Raw genomic sequence first — 21,837 nt, forward strand, 5'->3', positions numbered from 1 at the left:
CTCTGTGTGTGTTCTTTAATATTCATCTATGAATGGCTGTACGCATGCCTGTTTACACATAAACACGTCCAAATCCTTGCATGTTGATGTTTTTTCCACTGCCGGGTTGTGGCTCTGTCTCCACTGCTACCCGCCAGCAGCTGAAAAGGTGTCCCTCGTTTTTTTGTTTCCCCCCCCCCCCCCTCATTTGCCCTCCAGCAGCATAAAGCGGCATGCCGGGTGTTATATAAACAGCTGTTTGCTCTTCATCTCCCAGACGTACAAAGAGAAGGAGGAGGAGAGCCACTGCCAGGGCCCTGGCCTTTTCACAGAGGGGGGAAATTGCGGACTGAATGCAGGCGATTCGTGCTTTTGTTTTTCCTCCTCCTGGTCCTGAAAAGAGCTGACACGCTTGTCTGTTCAACAGGAGTTGTAGACCCACTGATCGCAGACACCACAAGGCTTCGGGGTGTGTGTGTGTGTGTGTGTGTGTCTCTGCCGGTGGGCGTTTTTTTTTTTTTTTTTACGATAGGTCTGTTTTGAAATATGAAAGCACACCCACGCGCACGAGGCACTCACACACACACACACACACACACACACACTTTGTGGTTAAAATGATGCTATCCTATCGCCCTGAGTTGATGTAATGTTTGTGAAGCCTCCAATGAATCTGTCTGTATCAGTAATTCATAGAAAACAAAGACCTGAGTTGGAACTTTCACCGCAGTCTGCTGTCTGAAGCGCACATACTTTTCACACTGATCCTACACAGCTATCAGTGTGTCATATCAGAGTGAAGAGAGAGTGTGTGTGTGTGTGTGTGTGTGTGTGTGAGAGTGATTAAGTTTGTATGTGTGGTTTTTATCCATACAGCTTTCTATATAGGGGGAGAAGTCAAGATTGAGACAGAGATAAAAAAAAAAAAAAAAAAATAGCAATGGCATCAGACACTGCCAAATCACCTGAGGCTAATGTACACACACACACACACACACACACACACACAATGACTTGGCCACCAAGTAACATTACCCACAAGGGGGTAAGAAATCCCCCATATTCAGATAAATACTAATATCACTATCACAGACACTGCATGTCGCAGCAAGCTCCACAAAGCATTTCTTCCAACAATTCTTTAATTGTTCTTTCCTGTGGTTTGCTTGAAGGCCTCTGTCTTGCTTTGTGGCGCAATGTCTAGACAGCTCTCGCTGTATGTTGTTTTCCAATCACTCCACGCACACACACATACGCACACACACACACACACGCATGCACACACACACACACGCATGTACACATAGTTAGAGTCAGTAAGTTACAGCATTGTGTTTTGGGGAGTGGCTCTATTGTTATTCGTCTCTGTTCAGGCCGTTGTCATGGGAACTACACTCAGAGACTATTGTCTTTCTCTCCCTCTCGTTCTCTCTCTCTCTCTCTCTCTCTCTCTCTTTCCCTCCCTGTCTCTGTCTCTGTCTGTCTGTCTGTCTCTCTCTCTCTCTCTGTCTCTCTCTATCTGTCTCTGTCTCTCTCTCTCTCTCTCTCTCTCTCTCTCTTTCCCTCCTTGTCTCTGTCTCTGTCTGTCTGTCTCTCTCTCTCTCTCTGTCTCTCTCTATCTGTCTCTCTCTCTCTCTCTCTCTCTCTCCCTCTCTCTCTCTCTGTGTCCAACAGACAGACAATAATGCAAACTATTTCCCCTAAGCAGTCGGTGTAATAGTGTATGACAAAACAACTTGAAAGCATAACAGCACCGAGGACAAAGGAGCTCTCACTAGACAAGCCAGGCATCTGCTGTTATATGAATTGTCATATCTGCTGTTTCAATATATTCACTTCTTCGGATTGCTATTTTTAAAAAAACGATATTGTAAAGACATGGCGGTTCATTTTTGAATATACCTCATATATATATATACCCCTGTGGAAACGTGACTCTTTATTGAGATTGGTCTCACACTCATTTGAAGAAAACCCCCCAAAACTACAAATGTTGGAGGCTGTCACATGTTCATGGGCAGACCATTAAGCCGGGGAGAATTGGCAGCATTGTGATGTGAAATGTGTTTGTTCCTCACGATCCTGGCAAGCTTTTTGGAGTTCAGACACATTACAGCTGATTCTCAAATTTTCTTCCAAACTGCCACTGGCTAACTAACAATTCCCTTAAAGGAATAGGAATGTTTGAATTTTTTTCAGCAGCCACTTAGAGGGAAAAAAATGACATGGTAACACTTTACAATAAGGGTACATTAACATTAAACTATTAAATAATGTATAAATTTATACCTTAGTTAACATGAACACCATTAGTAAATTACACATTAGTTAACTGTTAATTAAGGGTTAGTTAATGATTATTAAGCATTAACTAACCCTTAACTTAGTGACCCTTATTGTAAAGTGTTACCAATGACATTTTAGCTTGCAATGGGTATTTTCCAGTGTATTAACCTGCGTATTAGTTAATAATACCAAGGTAGTACTTCAAGAAAATCTCCCCTCCACATCAAGTACTTGCAGGGATGTAACAACACGTTTTAAGTACAAAGTGTACAAAAAAAAAAAATGAATCCATCTGATCTGATGAGTGATCTGGTGATGATGAGTAATGATGCTGTAATGAAGTTTTCTTCATCTTTTTCCAAACAATGCACCAGCAACCCACAAATGAAACTGCGGGAGGGTCCGCATTAAAGGAATACATGGACGTTTTTTTGGGTTTTTTTTCAATTATTAATTTATTAATCGTTTTCATCATTCAGAGAAATACAGAGAAATAGAACTCAGGGGAAAAAAAAAAAAAAGTAGGATAAAATAATAGTGAGTCAAGGCCCATCTAACCGGGCTAGGCATATGGTCAGAGGTCCATAAGGGGTTCCCATGTCCTCAGAAAGATATCCCCCTTATTTTTTAAAGTATAAGTGCGCTGTTCCAGTCGTAATGTTTCATTCCGAATTTTTTTGAACAAATTAAACGTTGGAGGTCTTTGTTGATTCCAGTTGAGCAAGATGCATTTCTTCGCTATATATGATATTATGCCAATCCTCTTAACAGATATGGGGTCTAGTTTCCTGTCCAGATCTGTACCAATGGAATTTCCATGGAAGTTTTTAGGAAATGATCCTGCTGGTCAACTTACCTGTTAAGTGATGAGAACATAGAAAGTAAAATCATCCATGTGTCCCTGCTAGACAATCGGCTCATGTGCTCCATGCTAACAATTTAGCACACACCATGTTGAGTGATAGTAGGCGACTAGCATTGAGAAAAGTGACCTTTTAGTAATAAAGAGTTGTCAGGCCTGTAGATTATAGCTGTATAGCAGTATAGGTGATGTAGCCAGGTTTATTTTTGGACCAATTTCAAGTGACTAACCACATATTCATCTTCTGCGCAGTGATTTTTAGCTGCACAGTCTCCCATCACTCACCACCTTCACTTCCTATGGAAACTGGGAAAGTAGTCCCTGGTCGTTCAAAACCACGGTACATTATTTTTCTATCATGTTTTGTGTATATTTTACTAGTCTCCTATACACAACTTCAAGACCTGCTTGCATATGATTTAAGATTACTTACCATTTAGCCCTAGAGCTGCTACAGGTTCTCATTTTGTCACTTTTGGAAGCGTCAGCATGGAGCCAACGATCTCCCAGGGACACATGGATCAAATTCGGTGTCTACGTTTTCATCACTGAACCGCTAGCTGACCATCTGTAAAGTGTATTCCTTTAACACTCTGGGGATAGCACAATGCCAATGTTACATCTTGTAGAACACAAGCTTTCAAAAAGGAGAATGGATGTGTTCCCTGTCCTTTTGTTCGACATGCTGCATTATGAACCGCCTGATAGAAAAGTGCCAGATTTCTCCGAGGATTCTACCACTTTATTTCAATCCATGGTTCCTATTATGATCCCTTTCTCTCTCTATTTTTTTTTTTTCTTTTTTTTGTCTGTCTTCCCCATTGACTAGAGGATCGTAGCCCTATGCCAGCTCCTTCACTAATGTTCTCACAGGCCTCTTGGCCTTTCACTCACCCATTTTTCTCTTTCTTTCTTCTTTCTCTCTCTCTGCATGGCACTTGGCAGCCGACTTTGTTCTGGTTTGTGTCCAGGAGAAGACAATTCCAAGCCTGCTTCACTCCAAGTCCCTCTCTCTCTCTCTCTCTCTCTCTTTCTCCCCCTTGACAACACTATCCAAGTCTGCTATATGTTCTGTTGTTGGAGGCCACTCAGCTCCACCTACTGTTTAAACACTGGACATTAACTGATTGGTATTAGTGTTTAATGTGTGTATATAGTGCATTGGGCACAATATGGAAGTTTTACCTTGCAGTTTTGAAGATGCAATAGAGCATTCTTGTACTCAGCCATACATTCAAATACATGCATGAATACACACATGTAGTATGCACATACAGAACTATATACATATATACATGCAGACAAATACACACACATAGACATCCATATACATGCAGACATATAAACACACACACACACACACATACGCACAAACAAACAATCCATCTTGAGAACAACAATGTGAGGATTCACCCTTCTCGCACAGGGAGTCCACTGCTCCTCCATCACAGCCAAGATTTAATATCACACAACCTGCCAACCGCTGCCATGGCAACCTATCCCTTCCCACAATGCAATTTTGCTTTTATTTAAGAACACCGTCTCTGAGGTTTGGCGCACAATGTCTTCCGTCTCTCTGTTTTCATTATACTTTTGCCAGTACACTGGAAAGCATAGCTCTAGAATGAGCAGATTTCATATGGTTACAGTTGAGCACTGCACAATGCTGAGTTTAGTTTGGTGTCACCAGTCATTTGGATTATAGGAATTGATTGAATGATTTATTTCTTTATGAAATGTCATCAAGATTGCTTATTTGCAATTATTGCTTATTGCTTATTCGCCTTGTGTCATCAAACTCATCAAAATCAATTAAGGCACCACAGGTGAAAAAGGATTTTCAATGGATTGGTCAACAAAAATATATATTTTTTTCATTTCTATTTTATGGTGTATTTTACATACGAAATAGCAAAAATCTATTTGTAAATGTATTTTGAAATGTATTTTGTAAATAATCAAACAATTTTTTACAAATTCCTCTGTGAATTATCAACTATTCATGTAGAAAAGATCATCAGAATGAAACAGGAAAATTCTATCTGACTTATGCACTGCGGGGAAAGAAGTATTCAAATTTGCACATTTTCAGAGAAAGTATTAGCTAATTTGAATGTGTTAATAACAAAATAAATAAAATAAATAAATACAAAAACTATATTGGTGTCCATTAATTCTGATAAAATGAAGGGATTTTCTTTTTCCTATTCACCTGTGCTGCCTGGCCTTCACTTACTTCTTCATCTGTCTTTTGTACTTGCTCTTCTTGTTCTATACATTCCACCTGCACCAAGTCACACCCCCGCCCCCCTCTTTCCTTGTCCCCCACCATACCATGCACTCCATACACTCTCCCAAGGTAAAGTCAACCTCCAGAAGGTGAATAAATGAGTCCATGATTGATCGCTGGGTGCATTTCCCCACCACCCGATGAAAAATTTTGAACTGAGCCCCCAGAGAATCTTGAGGCCTTCGTCTGACTTCTTGAGCTTTGGCTGAGCAAACAGCGCACCCCCCGCCTCCCAATCCTGCTTTTATTTTCCCAGCCTCCTTCACAATAATCTCCTGATTACTCCTACTAATTAAAACTCCAACAAGCTGCTACCCCAAGCCGGCACCCACCCACCCAGCCTCCTTCTTGAGGTCACCCGGCTCCCTAAAGAGGGAGAACAAACAAGAGAACAGTGAAGGAACACACACAGTCTGTTTTTACTCCTTCATCCTCTCTCCGCCGCCCTTATCCTCATTAATCCTGTATCTCTTTCAGATGCTTGTTAAGCCGCTGGGGCAGTGTGGAACCATAGGGCACAGGGCCAGGGGGTCAAGGAGGCACCTCCAGAGAGGTGGCCCGTAGCGGTGGGGGGCCGGGTCCTTGTTGAAATGAGCCGCTGAGGAGTTTTCATTAACCCACAGTTGGTACAAGCGTTCTGTCCGTCCCACAGATTAAAGCTGCGCAAGGCAAGATTCTAAAATTTAAAAAAAGCTGTAAAAAAATACAGCCATCTTATCATCTTAATTCACAAATCGGGGCTGCTGGTGTCAGGTGTGACAAATTGAAATGTAAGAGTGAAATCCGGAACTTTCTCCTAAACAGCAGAGTCAGCACTCCATCTAGAGAAAGCTGGACTCAGCAAACATTGCAGAACCTCTTCAAGACTTGTATGAAAATGTATTTGAGTTCTGATTTTAAAGTCAGGATTCTGAGAATTAAGTTAGAATTCTGAGAATAAAGTTCTGACTTTTTTCTCAGAATTTTGACTTTAAACTCAGAATTCAAAACTCTGAATTCTGACTTTAAACCCCAACTCAAATGCATTTTTCACATGTGGCCCTAATCCTCTTCCGGTCCTAAGAAGTATAAATTTAAATCCAAGGAGTTTGCAATTTACTGACATCGCATTACATGGTTTCTGAGTAATGAAGTCCTTCAAGCTTTCAAAAATTCAAAAAGTTATCTCCCATTGCCACCTGGTGCAAAGTTGCCTAGTGCAGCTTTAAGGTGACATTGACAGGGAAGGAGGTTGAGTTTACCCTCCTCCTCGTTGACCTTATCCTCCACAGAGCTCCCTCATATTACTGTTTGTTTTCACTCATGGGTCCTGGGTTTGGGTCAGAGGGTTAGGCGAGCTGCATTTATGAAAATATCCATTGCGTTCAAAAGCTCTGACCTTGCCGCTCTGTTTGTGCAATCCCCCCTCTCCCTCAGAGTCTCTAAGGAACATACTGGTCTCAGAGTCTCTAAGAAACATACTGGTCTCAGAGTCTCTAAGGGACATACTGGTCTCAGAGTCTCTAAGGAACATACTGGTCTCAGAGTCTCTAAGGAACACACTGATCTCAGAGTCTCTAAGGCACAGTGGTCTCCAACAATGTGCCAGAGATGGAAAGAAAACCTGCATGAACGTAGCTCTCAATGGCACATGATTGGAGAGGTGTGACCAAGTCAACTTTGCTCGAGTCCCAAGTCAGTCTCAAGTCTTGAGGCACAAGTCTCAAGTTAAGTCCCAAGTCTAAATGTAGATCACCAAGTCAAGTCCATGTCATTAATGTCAAGTCTCAAGTCTAAATGTAGAACAGCAAGTCAAGTCAGAACAAATCAAGAGTCCAGTATCAATTTAATATCTTAAAGAAAACTAAATATCTAGGAATTTTCAATCCAATATCTTTTGTCAAGACTTTAGGAAGGTTTTCAAGTCATCAAAGTACAAGTCAAAGTCAACTTCCAAGTCAGCAGAACCCAAGTCAAGTCAAGTCTCAGGTCTTCTCTTCATGCATCAAGTCAAGTCTCAAGCAATTAAAATTGTCACTCGAGTCCAAGTCATGAGACCTGAGTCCCCACCTCTGGAGACCACTGCACTAGAGCATATGTTAAAAACTGAGCATTGCAAACAGTGTTCCTAGAAAAAGGTTCAACTCCTCTTCATGCTGACACATCAAATCGTTCTCTCCCTTTTGCCACTCTTACCCATCTGGTCTTCAGGGTTACAGGGACACCAAACATACTGTGAGCCTGCTTTTTGTTTTAAAAGAAGCCATAATGCAACATGTGCTGCCAAGCTGTAAATGTTTTCAGGTTTTTAGGCGATGGCTTTTGTCAGTGACACAGCTATTTTAATTCATCAATCATAGATGTTTTGTCTCTCATTATTTTATCATTATGTACGTTCTCGGTGCTTTTAATCTTTTTTTGTTTCAGTTTACGAAATGCATTAATTTTTTTGTTTTGGCTGGTTGCTTTCTGTGTGCCGTTCCTTGTCACCCATGTTCAATAATATGCTAATCGATCACTGAATCAATAGACACATTTAGCAAATTTTTTTTCCATTGTTAATTTCCCTCTTGTCTGAAGTTGTGACAGTGATAATACATATTTAATTCAATTCTCAATTGAGTTACTTTATTGTCACGACTGCTTATCAGTAACAAAATTTCAAATTCATTTCAATTTCAAAAATGTCATTCAAATCATATTGAGATGATTATTTGGTGTGAAAAAATGTAGACCTAATAAACAATATGAAATAATCACCAATATATATAATAAGAAATTAATTATATGTTTTGAAAAAATATGTCATCTATAATAACATAGATTATTTGTTAATCTCTCTGCATCTTCAACTCTCTCTCTCTCTCTCTCTCTCTCTCTCTCTCTCTCTCCCCCTCTCTCTCTCTCTCTCTCTCTCTCTCTCTCTCATCCTTTCTCCATTAGCCGGTGGTGGCACTGTGTAAACGTCAGCTTCTGAATAGACAGGCAGAGAGAGGTAGAGGTTGAAAGAAAAGAGAAAGTGAGAGAGACAGAGGGAGGTAGATAGGGGAGAGAAAGAGCTGCTGAATAGAGTGGGGGAAACCACACCAAGAGAGGAGGAGTGCAGCTGTCCAAACACTGAGCCCTTATGTACCTGCCCTACCGCTACCTCCTTCCTCCTCCTCTCCTCCCGTCATCTCTCTATCCTGCCCTTCTCTCCTCCCTCCTCCCTTAACCCTCCTGCCAGGCTGTATACTGGATTTGGCTGCCCCTACCACTCTCTGTTGTTTCAGTTACCCAAGTCATTTTACCATGTGTGCCAGACTTAAAGGAATACACCAAGTTTTTGGGAGATTGCCCCATGAGAACATAGACACCAAAATCATCCATGTGTCTCTGGGAGATCATTGACTCTGGTGCTCCATGCTCACACTTTAGCATACTGATGTTATTGTGTCAGACCTTGTAACTCCAATTTTGGTGATTTTAATGTTTTAACTCCAGTTGAAGGATTATGGTCTTCTGTGGGGTGAGAAAGGTTGGCTTATGAAATCCATTCAAAACACATTGGATAAACTGAAAAATACATGGTGGTCAATCTGAAAACATAGTAACAATACACTGTGATAGTAGGCTCAATGCTAATACTTTAGCATAAACTATGCTGAGTGATAGTAGCTCAATTCTTATACTTTAGCATAATGCTGAGTGATATGCTAATACTTTAGCATAAACTCTGCTGAGTGATAGTAGGCTCCATGCTAATACTTTAGCATAAACTATGCTGAGTGATAGTAGGCTCCATGCTAATACTTTAGCATAAACTATGCTGAATGATAGTAGGCTCCATGCTAATACTTTAGCATACACTCTGTTGAGTGATAGTAGGCTCCATGCTAACACTTTAGCATAAACTATGCTGAGTGATACTAGCATATATCCAAAGTGAGAAGCCTGACCTTTTAGTGAAGTTTTTAGTGGTTTTTATGTCCAAATGAGGTAACATATGTTTCTGAAAATGGAGAATATAAAATGTTATTTCATCGTTTCTAAATTGCGTACAGTAAAAAGTGACCTTGTGGTGGTTTTTGGAGATATTTATATTGTCAGTTCTTGTGTTAACCACATATTCATCCACTGTGCAGCCATACATCTCTTATTGCCCACCTCCTTCACTTCCTATAGAAACAGGGAAAGCAGTCCAAGGTCAAAAAAGTCTTATTTTGTTATCATATTTTGTGTAAATTTTACCAATCTCTTACACAGAACTACCAGACTTAGACACATATCATTTAAGATTACTTTCCATTTAGCTTTAGAGCTGCTACAAGTTCTCATTTTCTCACTTTTTTCGATAATGCTAGTCACCTACTATCACCCAACACGGTGCCAAATGGTGTGTTCCTTTAACCTACCAGGAGGTAAGAGGACGAAGAGGTAAAGAAAAGAAAGGATCTCTTCACTTCACGGAGGGCCGCCGCCTCCACCCCTCCTTTAACTCCCCCCCCACACATTTATTCTTCCTCCTCACAACTCTCTCTCTTTTGCTCTTTTGTCCCCTCTCTATCTTTTCCTCCCACTTTGACCTCCCCCATTTTTTTCTCTCCCCGCTCTCTCTCTCTCTCTCTCTCAGGAGTTTTCTCGCTTTTGCTCTGAACTGTTGGGCAGAAGAATGTGTCTATAGAGATTTGTGTTGGCTGTGACTGTGGCCCGGTCTTGAATCAGAGTCTTGGCTCCACTTGTTAGTTGCACTCCCTCCCTTCAGCCTGAAGTCATCATACCACATCTATAGCCCTAATCCACTTCTATGCACCCCAACAATGATGAATGAATGATGAAATGTATGCATATAGGCTATACCCCTCTCATTTCTGAAAGAGACAACACCGCACCTGTTTTGGGGGGTTTTTATGGGTTTTTTTTTTTGACTGCTACGACTATAGAAAACGTCTCTGACTTGTGAAGCATGGGAAAGTCATCTGATGATAAAACATTTTCTCTCTCTACCTCCACCAAACACTCAGTAGCCTAGTGCAATGGTTCTCAACGTGGGGTCCTTGAGGGGGTTCCAGGGGGTCCCCAGCAAATTGATGAATTATTCAACTTCACCATTATAGAGTTAACACAATTAGAGAATGTAGAAGAATTACTATTTTTGATTGTCTTTCACTGTTATCTCTGTACCTTCAATACAGATAGTCATGGAATTCAGGACAAAATCATATCTAACAATAAAAAATTTTCTCAGATGTGGGTCCGAGAGAAGAAATCTCATCAAATGGGGGTCCGTGGCCCTAATGTGGACTAAATGAGGGGTCCTTGATATTAAAAAGGTTGAGAATCACTGGCCTAGTGAGCAGCAGTCTCTTTCTCCTTTTACTACCTGCTGGGAGCTTAATTCAAAACAAAGCAGCTCACTGTAAAGACTTTTAACATGCTAATGCACTGAGAAACAAGTTGGTGATTTAGCTGTCTTGGGCGGTTTGGTTGTTCACTACACACACACACACACACACACACATTTTATTCGGTATCATTTGTCCTCACAGTTAGCGCTATGTGCTTCCATGCGATGCTGGTGCAAACTGATGGAGCTCATCTGCATCTTACTCTCCCTCTAACTGGCCTAGTTAGCCTTTCACTCTGTGTAATTAGGTGACCGTTAATGGGATCTGCATTAAGATTGGATTTAAAGTGGATTGTAGGGGCCTCCTGGGGCAGGTCAACTCATTCAAAACAGATAACTCTTAACTTTTAATCATGGTAGCAATTCATGATGATGCTGCATCCCTGTCTAAAAAGTCTTATGATGACATCATTCAGGTACACATTTCTCCCTTCTTTTATTTTTGTATCCTTTATTTATACAGCAAAGGTTGACAAGACATTCTTTTTCAGCGATGACCTTCTTGACACTCATATACTGCAGTGGTTCTCAACATGGGGTCCAGGGACCACCGGGGGTCCTTGAGGGGATTCCAGGGGGTCCCCAGCAAATTGAAGAATTCAACATTATTTAATTTACACAATTAGAGAATGTAGAAGAATGACTATTGTGATCATATTTTGCCGTTATCTCTCTACCTACAATACAGATAGTAAGGGAATTCTGGAAAAAATCAGGTCTGACAATAAAAATATTCTCAGATTTGGGTCAGAGAGAGAAAATCTCATCATATGGGGGTCTGTGGCCCTAATGTGGACTAAATTGGGGTCCTTGATATGAACAAGGTTGAGAAAAACTGGGTTAGATGCTTTGGCCATGTGCGCTGTGGCAGTACAGATTAAGGGAAAGGAAGAGTTTTCTCATTCATTTTGCCTTTCCAAGACAATCTTGAGAATTGCAGTCGGTGACCTTCCATTTAAAAACCTACTTTTATTATTTGGCTATCACCACTCCTTTATATGTTCACCATCATTATTTTGTATTTCTTTGATATACTTTACATTGTTTCACCAGGTCAGAATATTATTTATCTTATAATCTGTCTCCAAAAGTACAACAATGTCACCTTTCTCCTTATGGGCAAATTAATTTTTCCAGCGAAGCTTGTGCCGCCCCAAACATTTGGAATTGACGTGTGGCTTATTTGATGCCGTCTTTGATAAGAGTTAATGGAAAAAAAAAAAATCTGTCAGGCATCTTGACTTTGTCAAAGCGGACCACACTCAGAACATCTTGGTCCAGTAATAGTCCCTCATCTGAGGCATTGCGTCCATTCTGAGCTTAAGCTTTTCTTTAATAACACCCACTTCCTCTTTGTAGGGCAGCATACTGGCTCGTTAGGTGGTTGTGGAGGGAGCGGTTGGAAAAATGTCCCTTTTTCTTTCCATCTGATTCGCCCCCTTTGAGCGGGGCCTCCTCGGGCTCCATTACAGCATCAAAAAGCCTTTCAAAAATACACAGAAGAAAGTTGAGGTTTGAAAGGGTTAAAAATAATTACTCAGAAATTGCGTGGAAATTCAGCGTGGACACATCTGGTTATCAAATGTTTTGTGCAACAAGGCTGCCAAAGGCGGTGTGGAGGTGAACGTAACAGTTTATAATTATGTATTAACAGAGTATTGATTTGTGCTTCGGGCTTTTGCTTATTGCTTTCATAATTCCCCATGTTATACACAACATTATGCACTGGGACATGACATTTGTGTCCATTTTGACAATGTTTCAGGCATCGCAACATCTCAACATGTGCATTTTGAAGATAGAATATGAAAAAAAAAAAACAGCTACCTCTGCATGAGTCATTTACCCTCAACATTGACTTGCAAAAAACTGAAAAAAAAAAGAAATAAACAGTGAACCAGATGTAAGATGAAAGCTTTAGATGAAAAGACATCTGGAGAAAGCAATAATATCAGTAAGTGTACTATCAACGGAGGATTTTCTGTCGAACCCAATGCACAGAGAAAGGACAGAGGACATGATCCTCATCTAACACAGTCTCATTCAATTTTGTGAAATGAACACCAACTCTTTAATATTCATATTCATAATAAGATGCATATTAATATCGCAATATTTTGCTGCAACTGTATCGTGATGTTACATTTTGAATATCGCCCAAGCCTACAATCTTCTCATCACATATTTGTAAGGTGACCAATGGGCTAAACTTCCAAAAAGTCAGAGTAGTCCTTTAAAACAGTGGTTCTCAACGTGGGGTCCGGGGACCACCAGTGGTCCTTGAAAGGGGTTCCAGGGGGTCCCCAGCAAATTGATGAATTGTTAAACTTCACTATTACTTCATTTACAAGAGATTAACACAATTAGAGAATGTAAGAATGACTGTTTTGATCATAGTTTCACTGATATCTACCTACAATACAAATAGTCATGAAATTCTGGACAAAATCATATCTAGCAATAAAAATATTCTCAGATTTGGGTCTAAGAGACAAAATCTCATCAAATGGGGGTCCGTGGCCCTAATGTGGATTAAATTAGGGGTCCTTTAATGAAAAAAGTTGAGAATCACTGCTTTAAGAGACACATACAGTATGTCAGACCTGCTGTTTCTGAGCATCTTTGGGTCTAAAATATGATTCAGCGTGCATTCAAGTAGAGTGGGAAATTATTTGTCACTAAAGCTTTATGTCTGAAACACATGCTTCAAGGCAGGAGCATTGTGGTGTGTCCTTGAGTATCATTTGCATGACAGTGAAAACCTGCGTTGTATTTCCAAATGAAAGTGCCTAGTGAGTACGTATGTCGTTTTTTGAGTAATCATCATTTAGTTGGACAAACCAAAATCTATCGGAGAGTTGCGAACAGGAACTAGGAAAGAACCAAACCACTGAAGTCAACATTACAGACATCACATTTTGGATGGTAGTACTGTAAGATACCATTTAAAGCTTTAACCATTCCATTCCCAGTGGAGTGGCAGTGTCTCGAGCTAGAATGCAAAGGTTCACAGGTCTGAATATTGTTTGAATGTAAATATGTAGTGAGTTAATGGGCAACAGCCTTCTCTAGTAGTTTAGATATGGATGGTGGCTTGGATAGGTCTGTAATTTTTCAGGTCACTGGTGTCAAGGTTGGATTTTCCAAGATGCCTTTATTCTCAGCTGTCTTTAATGCTTGTGGGACACAGCCAGTACCAGTTGCTGATGCAGCATTGGTTATTTTGGATACAAAGGCATTCAGTACAGGGAGGAGTTGCTTTACTAATTTGATAGGGACTAGTTCAAGTATAGAAGATTTGGAGGTTGTGTATTATCTCCCCAACCTGACTGAAACATAGTGTCTCTGTTGATTCAATGTTTAGGTGAGGGAATTACAGTTATTTTGAATTCTCAATCAGACTGGAGACAATTATGTTTCCCAAGTCTGGTTGAGATGTGTAGGTTATAAGATATTTAATTTGAAATAGGTAATATAAACGTTGGCTGTATATAGACTCAATTTCATTGATGTCATGTGAGTCGAGTCTAATTTCCTGTGCTGCTGTGATGCATTAGCCCATACATGGCGACCAATCCCTTATTCATCCTAGCACATTAATCATAGTGTTAATAAATGTCTTTATATGTCAGGGAGATTGGAATGAATGCGTACATTTGTGTGTGCATGCATGTACGTTGTGGGAGTTGGGATATGCAGAAGACCCTGAAAGGAGTAGCAAAAAAGCTTCAAGGCCATCTGGCTCTGAACTTAAGTGATATGTCACATAATTCTTAGGAATCTCTTTAACCAAATGTCTACTTTTTTGGGCTCTTTTTTGACCTCCTTAAAATATCATCAGTGTAGAGAATTCCCCCTGCTCACTTTAAGCCAAGCATATCTGCTTCAAAAAAAGAGGCAAATGTGTCAGAGGCCAAGGAGGGATTTTCAAGTAGGATCTATCTTTTGCACTGTGCAGTTTTTGTGTCAATCGGATGGCTCTATTTTGAAGGCCCAGCCCTGTCAGATGGTGACTAGCAGCAGGAGATCTAAGTGAGGAAGCTAAGAGATCCCTCTGCTATAAACACATACATGCTTATGAATAAATTGTACATCAAATTTTGTGACTGTACAGGCCACTTTGGGAATGTTTTATTGCAGGTTGGACATACTGAGTAGAACTAGTGGTTGTTGTTTTTGTTGGCTGTTTCTTGGCTGCTTCTTCTGCCCGCCTCCTCGTCGCTCATGGAACCGGCCATACAAGGCAATAAATCTTAGGGTAACTTAATGCAGCGAGGTAGTCAGTATAGCTGGTGCTAGGTGTTCATTCCCTGCTTATTCCACTATTCTTCATTAAGGAACATAGAAGGAGAGTCATGCATGGATAGTCTGAACCAAGCCCACTAAGAATGAAGCTCAGAGGCTCCTTTGCTGATGGGAAACTCTGCGTTACAGTCAGGGACAGTGGCCAGGAAGATCCCTCAAGGGACAAGTGGAAATTACAGGACCCAGAATAATGCAAGGTGAGAGCAAGTCAAACATAATCAGCAATAAGATTAGCCAGTTTGTCAAAAGTGACAAGAAGGAAGGAGACAATAGAGTTCTCCTAAAGGAGACTTGTAACACTTCCTTACTGGTGTAAGGGGACGAGCAATCTTAAACTTTAACTTTAACTTATTTTCTAGAGCAGTGATTCTCAATCTTTTTCATATCAAGGACCCCTAATTTAGTCCACATTAGGGCCACAAACCCCCCATTTGATGAGATTTTGTCTCTGGGGCCCAAATCTGAGAATATTCATATTGTTAAATATGATTTTGTCCAGAAATCCATGACTATCTGTATTGTAGGTAGAGAGATAACAGTGGAACTATGATCAATACAATCATTCTTCTACATTATCTTCTTGTAAATGAAATAATGCTGAAGTTTAACAATTAATGAATTTGCTATAGGGACCCCCTGGAACCCTCTCAAGGGCCCCTGGTGGTCCCCGGACCCCACTTTGAGAATCAGTGTTCTAGAGCATCTACCCCTCCCACTATACAGTATCTCCACCATCATGCTCTCACAATGCTGGTTCTCATTGGCCTCAAGGAACCCTGATTCTGGGGACAGATGCTGAGCACATTATTAAAATCATGTGTCTTCAGTCATTACCATAAGTGGGGAACACCATGAGGCGTCGAGCATAGTGAAACAGAACACACAGGATGACATAAAATCTTTGAGATTAGTCTTCAGATTAGTTTTGCCTTATGTTTTTGGTGAAGCACTGGTTCACACCTCACTGTCTGGGAATCTTATGGAAACATCCTGTCTCTTAAGAGTAGAATGACTCTTATATAGTTTTGATCACTGTGAAGTTATAATTTCAATGGTTCACAATGTCAGTGGTGCAATCCGTGCTCAAACGTCAAGTCCAGTAATGGCAAAGAACTTTTTAAGTGCCCAACCTCCCGCATCAGGGGACTGCCCATTGTTCTGACGGCCCATTATTCTGAAACCCCAATAGTCTGAAAAATGTCCACCCATTAGACCGAAAGCCCATTTGTCCGACAGCCCGTTATCCCGGAGGTGGTTGGGTTGAGGCATGGGGTCACTGAGGTTAGGGTTAGAGCAAGCTTACAGTCAAGGCTGTCAGAAGCCACGGTTGTGGATGGAGCCAGGCATGGAGTTTTCAGACTATTGGGGTTTCGGAATAATGGGTCGTCGGAACAATGGCATGGCACCCCATATCAACCACTGAGCTGCACTCATCTCATCTTTCAAAAGTGATTTTTTTTCCAGTTCAGCACCTGGAGCATCACCATGCTCATCAGCTCAGAGAGATTGGATCTCGAGTCTGCTGCAGATAGCAAAACAGATGCCTTTCTAAATGGTCTCCAGGGTGATTCCCCAGCCATCTTGCATGTCCAGAATCGCACGTGCTGCTAGTTTGCTTATCCATCCTTAAACGCCCTAGATAGACCTTAATCACCATGACAATAGCTTCCCTGGTGCTTTCTCTGTGCTATTTATTTATATGATTCATCAATGTCATGGCTCTCTTTGTTGACTGTCCCCTACAAAGCATATAGAAGGCTGCTTGCCTGCCCGGTACATCTGTAGATCTGAAGGCCAGATAAGTGGTTGTCCAGCAACTATCAGACACGTTGATGCAGATTTGCCTTGCAGTGTGCCCCCAAGATTGCCAATGCTGTTATACTTGTGAATGATGGGGATTCTTGGAATATGCTCTAATCAGGAAGCTAACCTATTTGTAATGCAAACTGATCATCTCAAATTAGTTAACACTGTCCATGCCAGAGCCAGTTCAGTTTGAAGTGGAGTGTTGAAGGCCAGCAGCATCAGCACTTTCACAGTTGCTCAGCTCATATCAACGGGACTGCTCACTTGTTTTTTGCTTACGACTCATGACTCGTACATGCTGTAGAAACTCTAACCCTTTCAGCTTAAATTCACCACACACCCATCTTGTTAACACTCTTCTCCCTCCGTTGTCTCCGCAGGTTGTTCGCCACCAAATGCAACGGCTGCCTCGAGAAGATCGCGCCCACCGAGTTCGTGATGCGAGCCCTCGAGAGCGTTTACCACCTCGGCTGCTTCTGCTGCTGCGTCTGTGAGCGGCAGCTGTGCAAAGGCGACGAGTTTGTCCTGAAAGAAGGCCAGCTACTGTGCAAGAGCGACTACGAGAGGGAGCGGGACCTCCTCAGCACAGTCAGCCCCGAAAACTCGGACTCAGGTAAGGCTGGGGACACACAAGAAGACTTTCGAAAACGCTTATCCTACTGCTGATGTCACCAGCTGTAATCTCCAACCTGTTACCAATAAAAACAACAGACTGATCTCATTGTAAACTGGGCTCTCCATGGCTGTTGGTCTCCACTCACCTCACTGTAAACTGGGCACATCTGGTGTGAATTAGCCCAATAATCCTCTAGTGTGTCCCCAGTCTAAGAGTGCAAAGCTAAAACCAAGAGTAAGACCCTAACTTTAGAGTTGGTCATGACGGGACCATGAAATACTTACTTTACTTAGCCTTACCACTCAGTAAGGAGTATGGGTTATTAAGGCATTTCTTGTGCTTTGGTGCTAAATCTAGCTAGCTATAGGCTAGACTGTGGTAGCTACAGAACTAAATATGTTAAAATGTAAACATATTCCTTTGTGAGGTCCATTTCTTTCAGATATGTTTTTCAGAGGGGAATCTGTGAAATGATAAATGTTTGTATGATGTATCTTGATACACAACAGTAGGACAGAGCTGTGCTGGACTCACTCTTCCAGGTGGCCGCCATGCGAATAAGGTCAATTAGATGTGAATGAGAGCCGCAGTGTTCTGTATTCTACAGACACGCGAGCCTCAACTAATTTCTTCATATTGTTCCTGTCCATTCAAAGGCAGAGGGCCAAACCACTATGGTTAGCACCATCTGGTTCAGATTATAGGCTACTACAGATGCATTTCCACATTATAGTGGGTGTTGTCTTTATATAAAAAAAATATAGGCTTGCACATTTACATTGCCTGTAATAAAAAGTTAGCATCAGTCTATGGGCACGGCTACCACCACTGTTACAAGAGTATAAGGGCTCACTCTGATGTCATTAAAGCCTAAATGAATAAAACATTGAGATCAATTTCACATGCACATATCAAGAGTCATGTTAAGGATAATCATGCAAAAAAATTAGTTTCAAAGATAGTGTGAACGTCAGAGAAATTGTTGAAAGTCAATAAGTGGAAACAAATTTACTTTACTTTCAATCAAACCTTCAATTTTATTTAAACATTATTTATTTCAGTTACGGCAATGAAGAACAAATTGCTTGATAAAAGGAAAAAAAGACCATTTGAGTGGAATAACAATAGAATAAAATTTTAAAAAATAACACATTTTTCTGTTTCCTGTGGCTGGCTGCAGAGAAGAGTGAGGATGAGGACCTTGACGTGAAGCCGGAGAAGTGTCCAGGAGGCCAGGGGAAGGGAAGTGACGACAGCAAAGACCCTCGCCGGCCCAAACGGCCGCGCACCATCCTCACCACACAACAGAGGAGAGCCTTCAAGGCCTCCTTCGAGGTCTCCTCCAAGCCCTGCAGAAAGGTAAGGGATGAAGTCGGCTTGGGCGTTCTCCAATATTGAATATCGCGATACTGTCCCGCCAAAATATCGCGATATATGATGTTATCACGGGTGGGGGGTGTTTGTCCGTTTTTTTTTGGTTGTTTTTTATTTCTTCCAAATCACATCACATTTATAGGCTATAATTATAATAATTAATATTATTAACAGCCTACAATTTGGTATAATTTGCTCATTTCTGCTATTTCCAGAAAAACAGGCTGACTGGAAAAGGGAACCCACTTGAATTAAAAAGACACATTTTTCACTTCAAGTATGACTTTTTTTTATTTTTTTTTTATATCCCAGGAAATATCACAATATTTCCTGCAATATATATTATATATTTTTTTATCTGCGATATATTAAATATTTATTTAATATTTGATATTATCGAATATCGCGTTATTTCCTGAATATATGTATATATAAAATATATCGCAGGAAATATCGCAATATTTCCTGCAATATGTTTTATATTTATTTTTTATCTGCGATATATTCAATATTTATTTAATATTTGGTATTATCGAATATCGCGTTATTTCCTGAATATATGTGTAAAATATATGTATAAAATATATATCGCAGGATATAATATAAAATATATCGCAGGAAATATCGCGATATTCGATAATATCAAATATTGGTCCGAGCCTAGAATGAAGCTTGAGCAAAATGTGATGTGATATTTTAAAGAAAAAAAAAATGAATAAATCATGTCATTATTAAACACTAGAATGGCCTTTTAAAGCTTTACCAAACGGTCCAATTGGTGGTGTCACACTATTGCATTTTCTGTTGATTCAGTCCTTTATTTAATCAGGAAATCACATTAAAAGCAGGAATTGTGTTTATGGGCGATAACACAAATGAAAATGTGAAGAACATCAGATTTTTCAAATGACAACATCTAACTTGAGGTTTGCCCCAAATTTGAGGTTTCCCACTTCATTTCACAATATTGGACCTGATTCTACTACAGTATCTATGGCATAGCATTGTTCTCCAAGTGCAAGCAATTTAAATCCCTGGCTAGTTTACAGCCCTATTTGCATGGGAGTAATACTACCAGGGGATGTCCAGTGATTTGCAATAACTGTGGAGATCGTCGGTGATTGTAATTACATTGCAAATCTGCCACGTCTGTAATTTGTAAATTTCCAGTACAAATTATCTGGAGTGTTTTTGGGGAAGACTAAGTCATCAGATTAAACTCTCAGTAATTTCAGCTGTAAATTGTTTTTGCCGCGAGATTTGTTTTTCTTCTTCTCCTAGATGCCCAATTTCTATCTTAATCCTGTCATGAAAGATAGCATCAGTAGAGAAAGCTATAGAGGAAGGTTTTGAATGCATTTTCAGTGCAAACTTCTTGTTTTGCTTTGCTAAATCAGAAAGTGACAAATTGTAAAATCTTGATCTTATACAATATCCAGGGCACAAAAAAGTGTGATTTTAACGAATTTCAGTATTCCGTACAAGGTCGGAGGGGATTATTCATAAATGACATGAGGCCCCCACATAATACTAGTCCTTTGTGAATAGGGCTAATGAGTGTGAATGTGCTGTGATTTCCAGGTGAGAGAAACACTGGCAGCAGAGACCGGCCTCAGTGTGCGTGTGGTCCAAGTCTGGTTCCAGAACCAGAGAGCCAAGGTCAGTAAGCCAATACAAAAAAACAAGCTGTCATTCACATTGCATATATAAAGCACTGTTCCCACTGGTCATGGAATTCCTGGAATATCATGGAATTTTGAGAGGTTTTTGAGAACATTCATCTTATCTATCTCTTTATCTTGCAAGTGCTATGACTTAATTACGGAAAGTCAAGGAAAAATCATGGAATTTTACATGATCAGAGTGGGAACCCTAGTACATGTTTTTAAAATACATGTCTGCATGCCGTGACACCTTTTGTACATATGCATGGCTTTCTGTAAACCTATTAATTTTAATACAATGCACATTTTGTACATCCTGTATATATATCCTGTATATTATACTGCATATTATATTGCATTTTTGTTTATTTTCACACTACTTATATTTCATATTTTTGATATATTTCACATTGTAGATATTTTTTCTGTGATTTTTTTCTTAGCCTCTACTACTGTTATTATACACACCATCATACATCCTGTATGATGGTGTGCATCATACAGGCATATATTTCTACTTAATATGTCTAGTTTTGTAATTGAGTGTTGTAATTGAGGGTTGCGTTATGTTTAATTACCTCAGTTTGCTGTATTCCTATTTACATTCTATTTACTTTGCATTATCTCATCATTTGCTGCTGCAACAACCCAAGTTCCCCATGGGGATCATTAAAGTTTCATATCATCTTATCTTATTACCAGGGATGGAAAGTAACTAAACACATTTACTCAAGTACATTTTAAGTACTTAATCAAATATGCAAACATTCTTTTTTCCCTATGACACATCTTTGACACCTGCAGTTACAACTTATTTTAAGGGTTTACAAACAAAACATGCAATACATTTATGAAACTGCTGCCACTGATTAAAGTTTGAGCCAGCCAAGGGTAAGAGGAAGCAACTACAATGGGGATTTGCATGTTAGAAACATTGTTTATGATATTCTAATGTACCAACTAATGGTCATACAACCACCATAGAGTCTTATAATCAGTTATAATCAAAAGAACCAATTTCACCCTATAGATAGTAATTATCGAAATACATGTACATTATCACTCCAATATCATAGGAAGGTTTTATGCAGTTCATACCAGGTTAAATAGTAGATTATAATTAGATTAATGGTCATTTATAAGTAATTCTTAAGTAGCATATTGTTATTTTTGAGTGGTTATGAAACAACTTAATTGTAATAGCTTATAACTACATTTACTGACACACTGTATGTGATGTAACGGTGCCTTGTGCTACTAAACTATGGTTAGCGTAGGGGAGAGCGGGGC

General features: G+C 40.1%; 1 protein-coding gene across 1 annotated transcript in view; it reads left to right on the plus strand.

Annotated features, from left to right (window-relative positions):
• Positions 1–6,833: 6,833 nt before the first annotated feature.
• Positions 6,834–21,837, plus strand: part of LOC139646915 (LIM/homeobox protein LMX-1.2-like) — a gene marked incomplete at its 5' end in the record, with an annotated part of 21,182 nt that continues 6,178 nt past the window's right edge. The window contains 4 exons of the mRNA XM_071522704.1: positions 6,834–6,978; positions 17,274–17,506; positions 18,690–18,868; positions 20,465–20,542. Coding sequence (XP_071378805.1) covers positions 6,834–6,978; positions 17,274–17,506; positions 18,690–18,868; positions 20,465–20,542 — 635 coding nt within the window. The remainder of the gene's footprint in view (positions 6,979–17,273; positions 17,507–18,689; positions 18,869–20,464; positions 20,543–21,837) is intronic.

The sequence above is a fragment of the Centroberyx affinis genome, unplaced genomic scaffold (assembly GCF_046629955.1).
Source record: "Centroberyx affinis isolate AG114_WGS23_722 - 3 ecotype Tasmania unplaced genomic scaffold, CSIRO-AGI_Caff_v1 ptg001018l_1, whole genome shotgun sequence".
NCBI lineage: Eukaryota > Metazoa > Chordata > Actinopteri > Beryciformes > Berycidae > Centroberyx > Centroberyx affinis.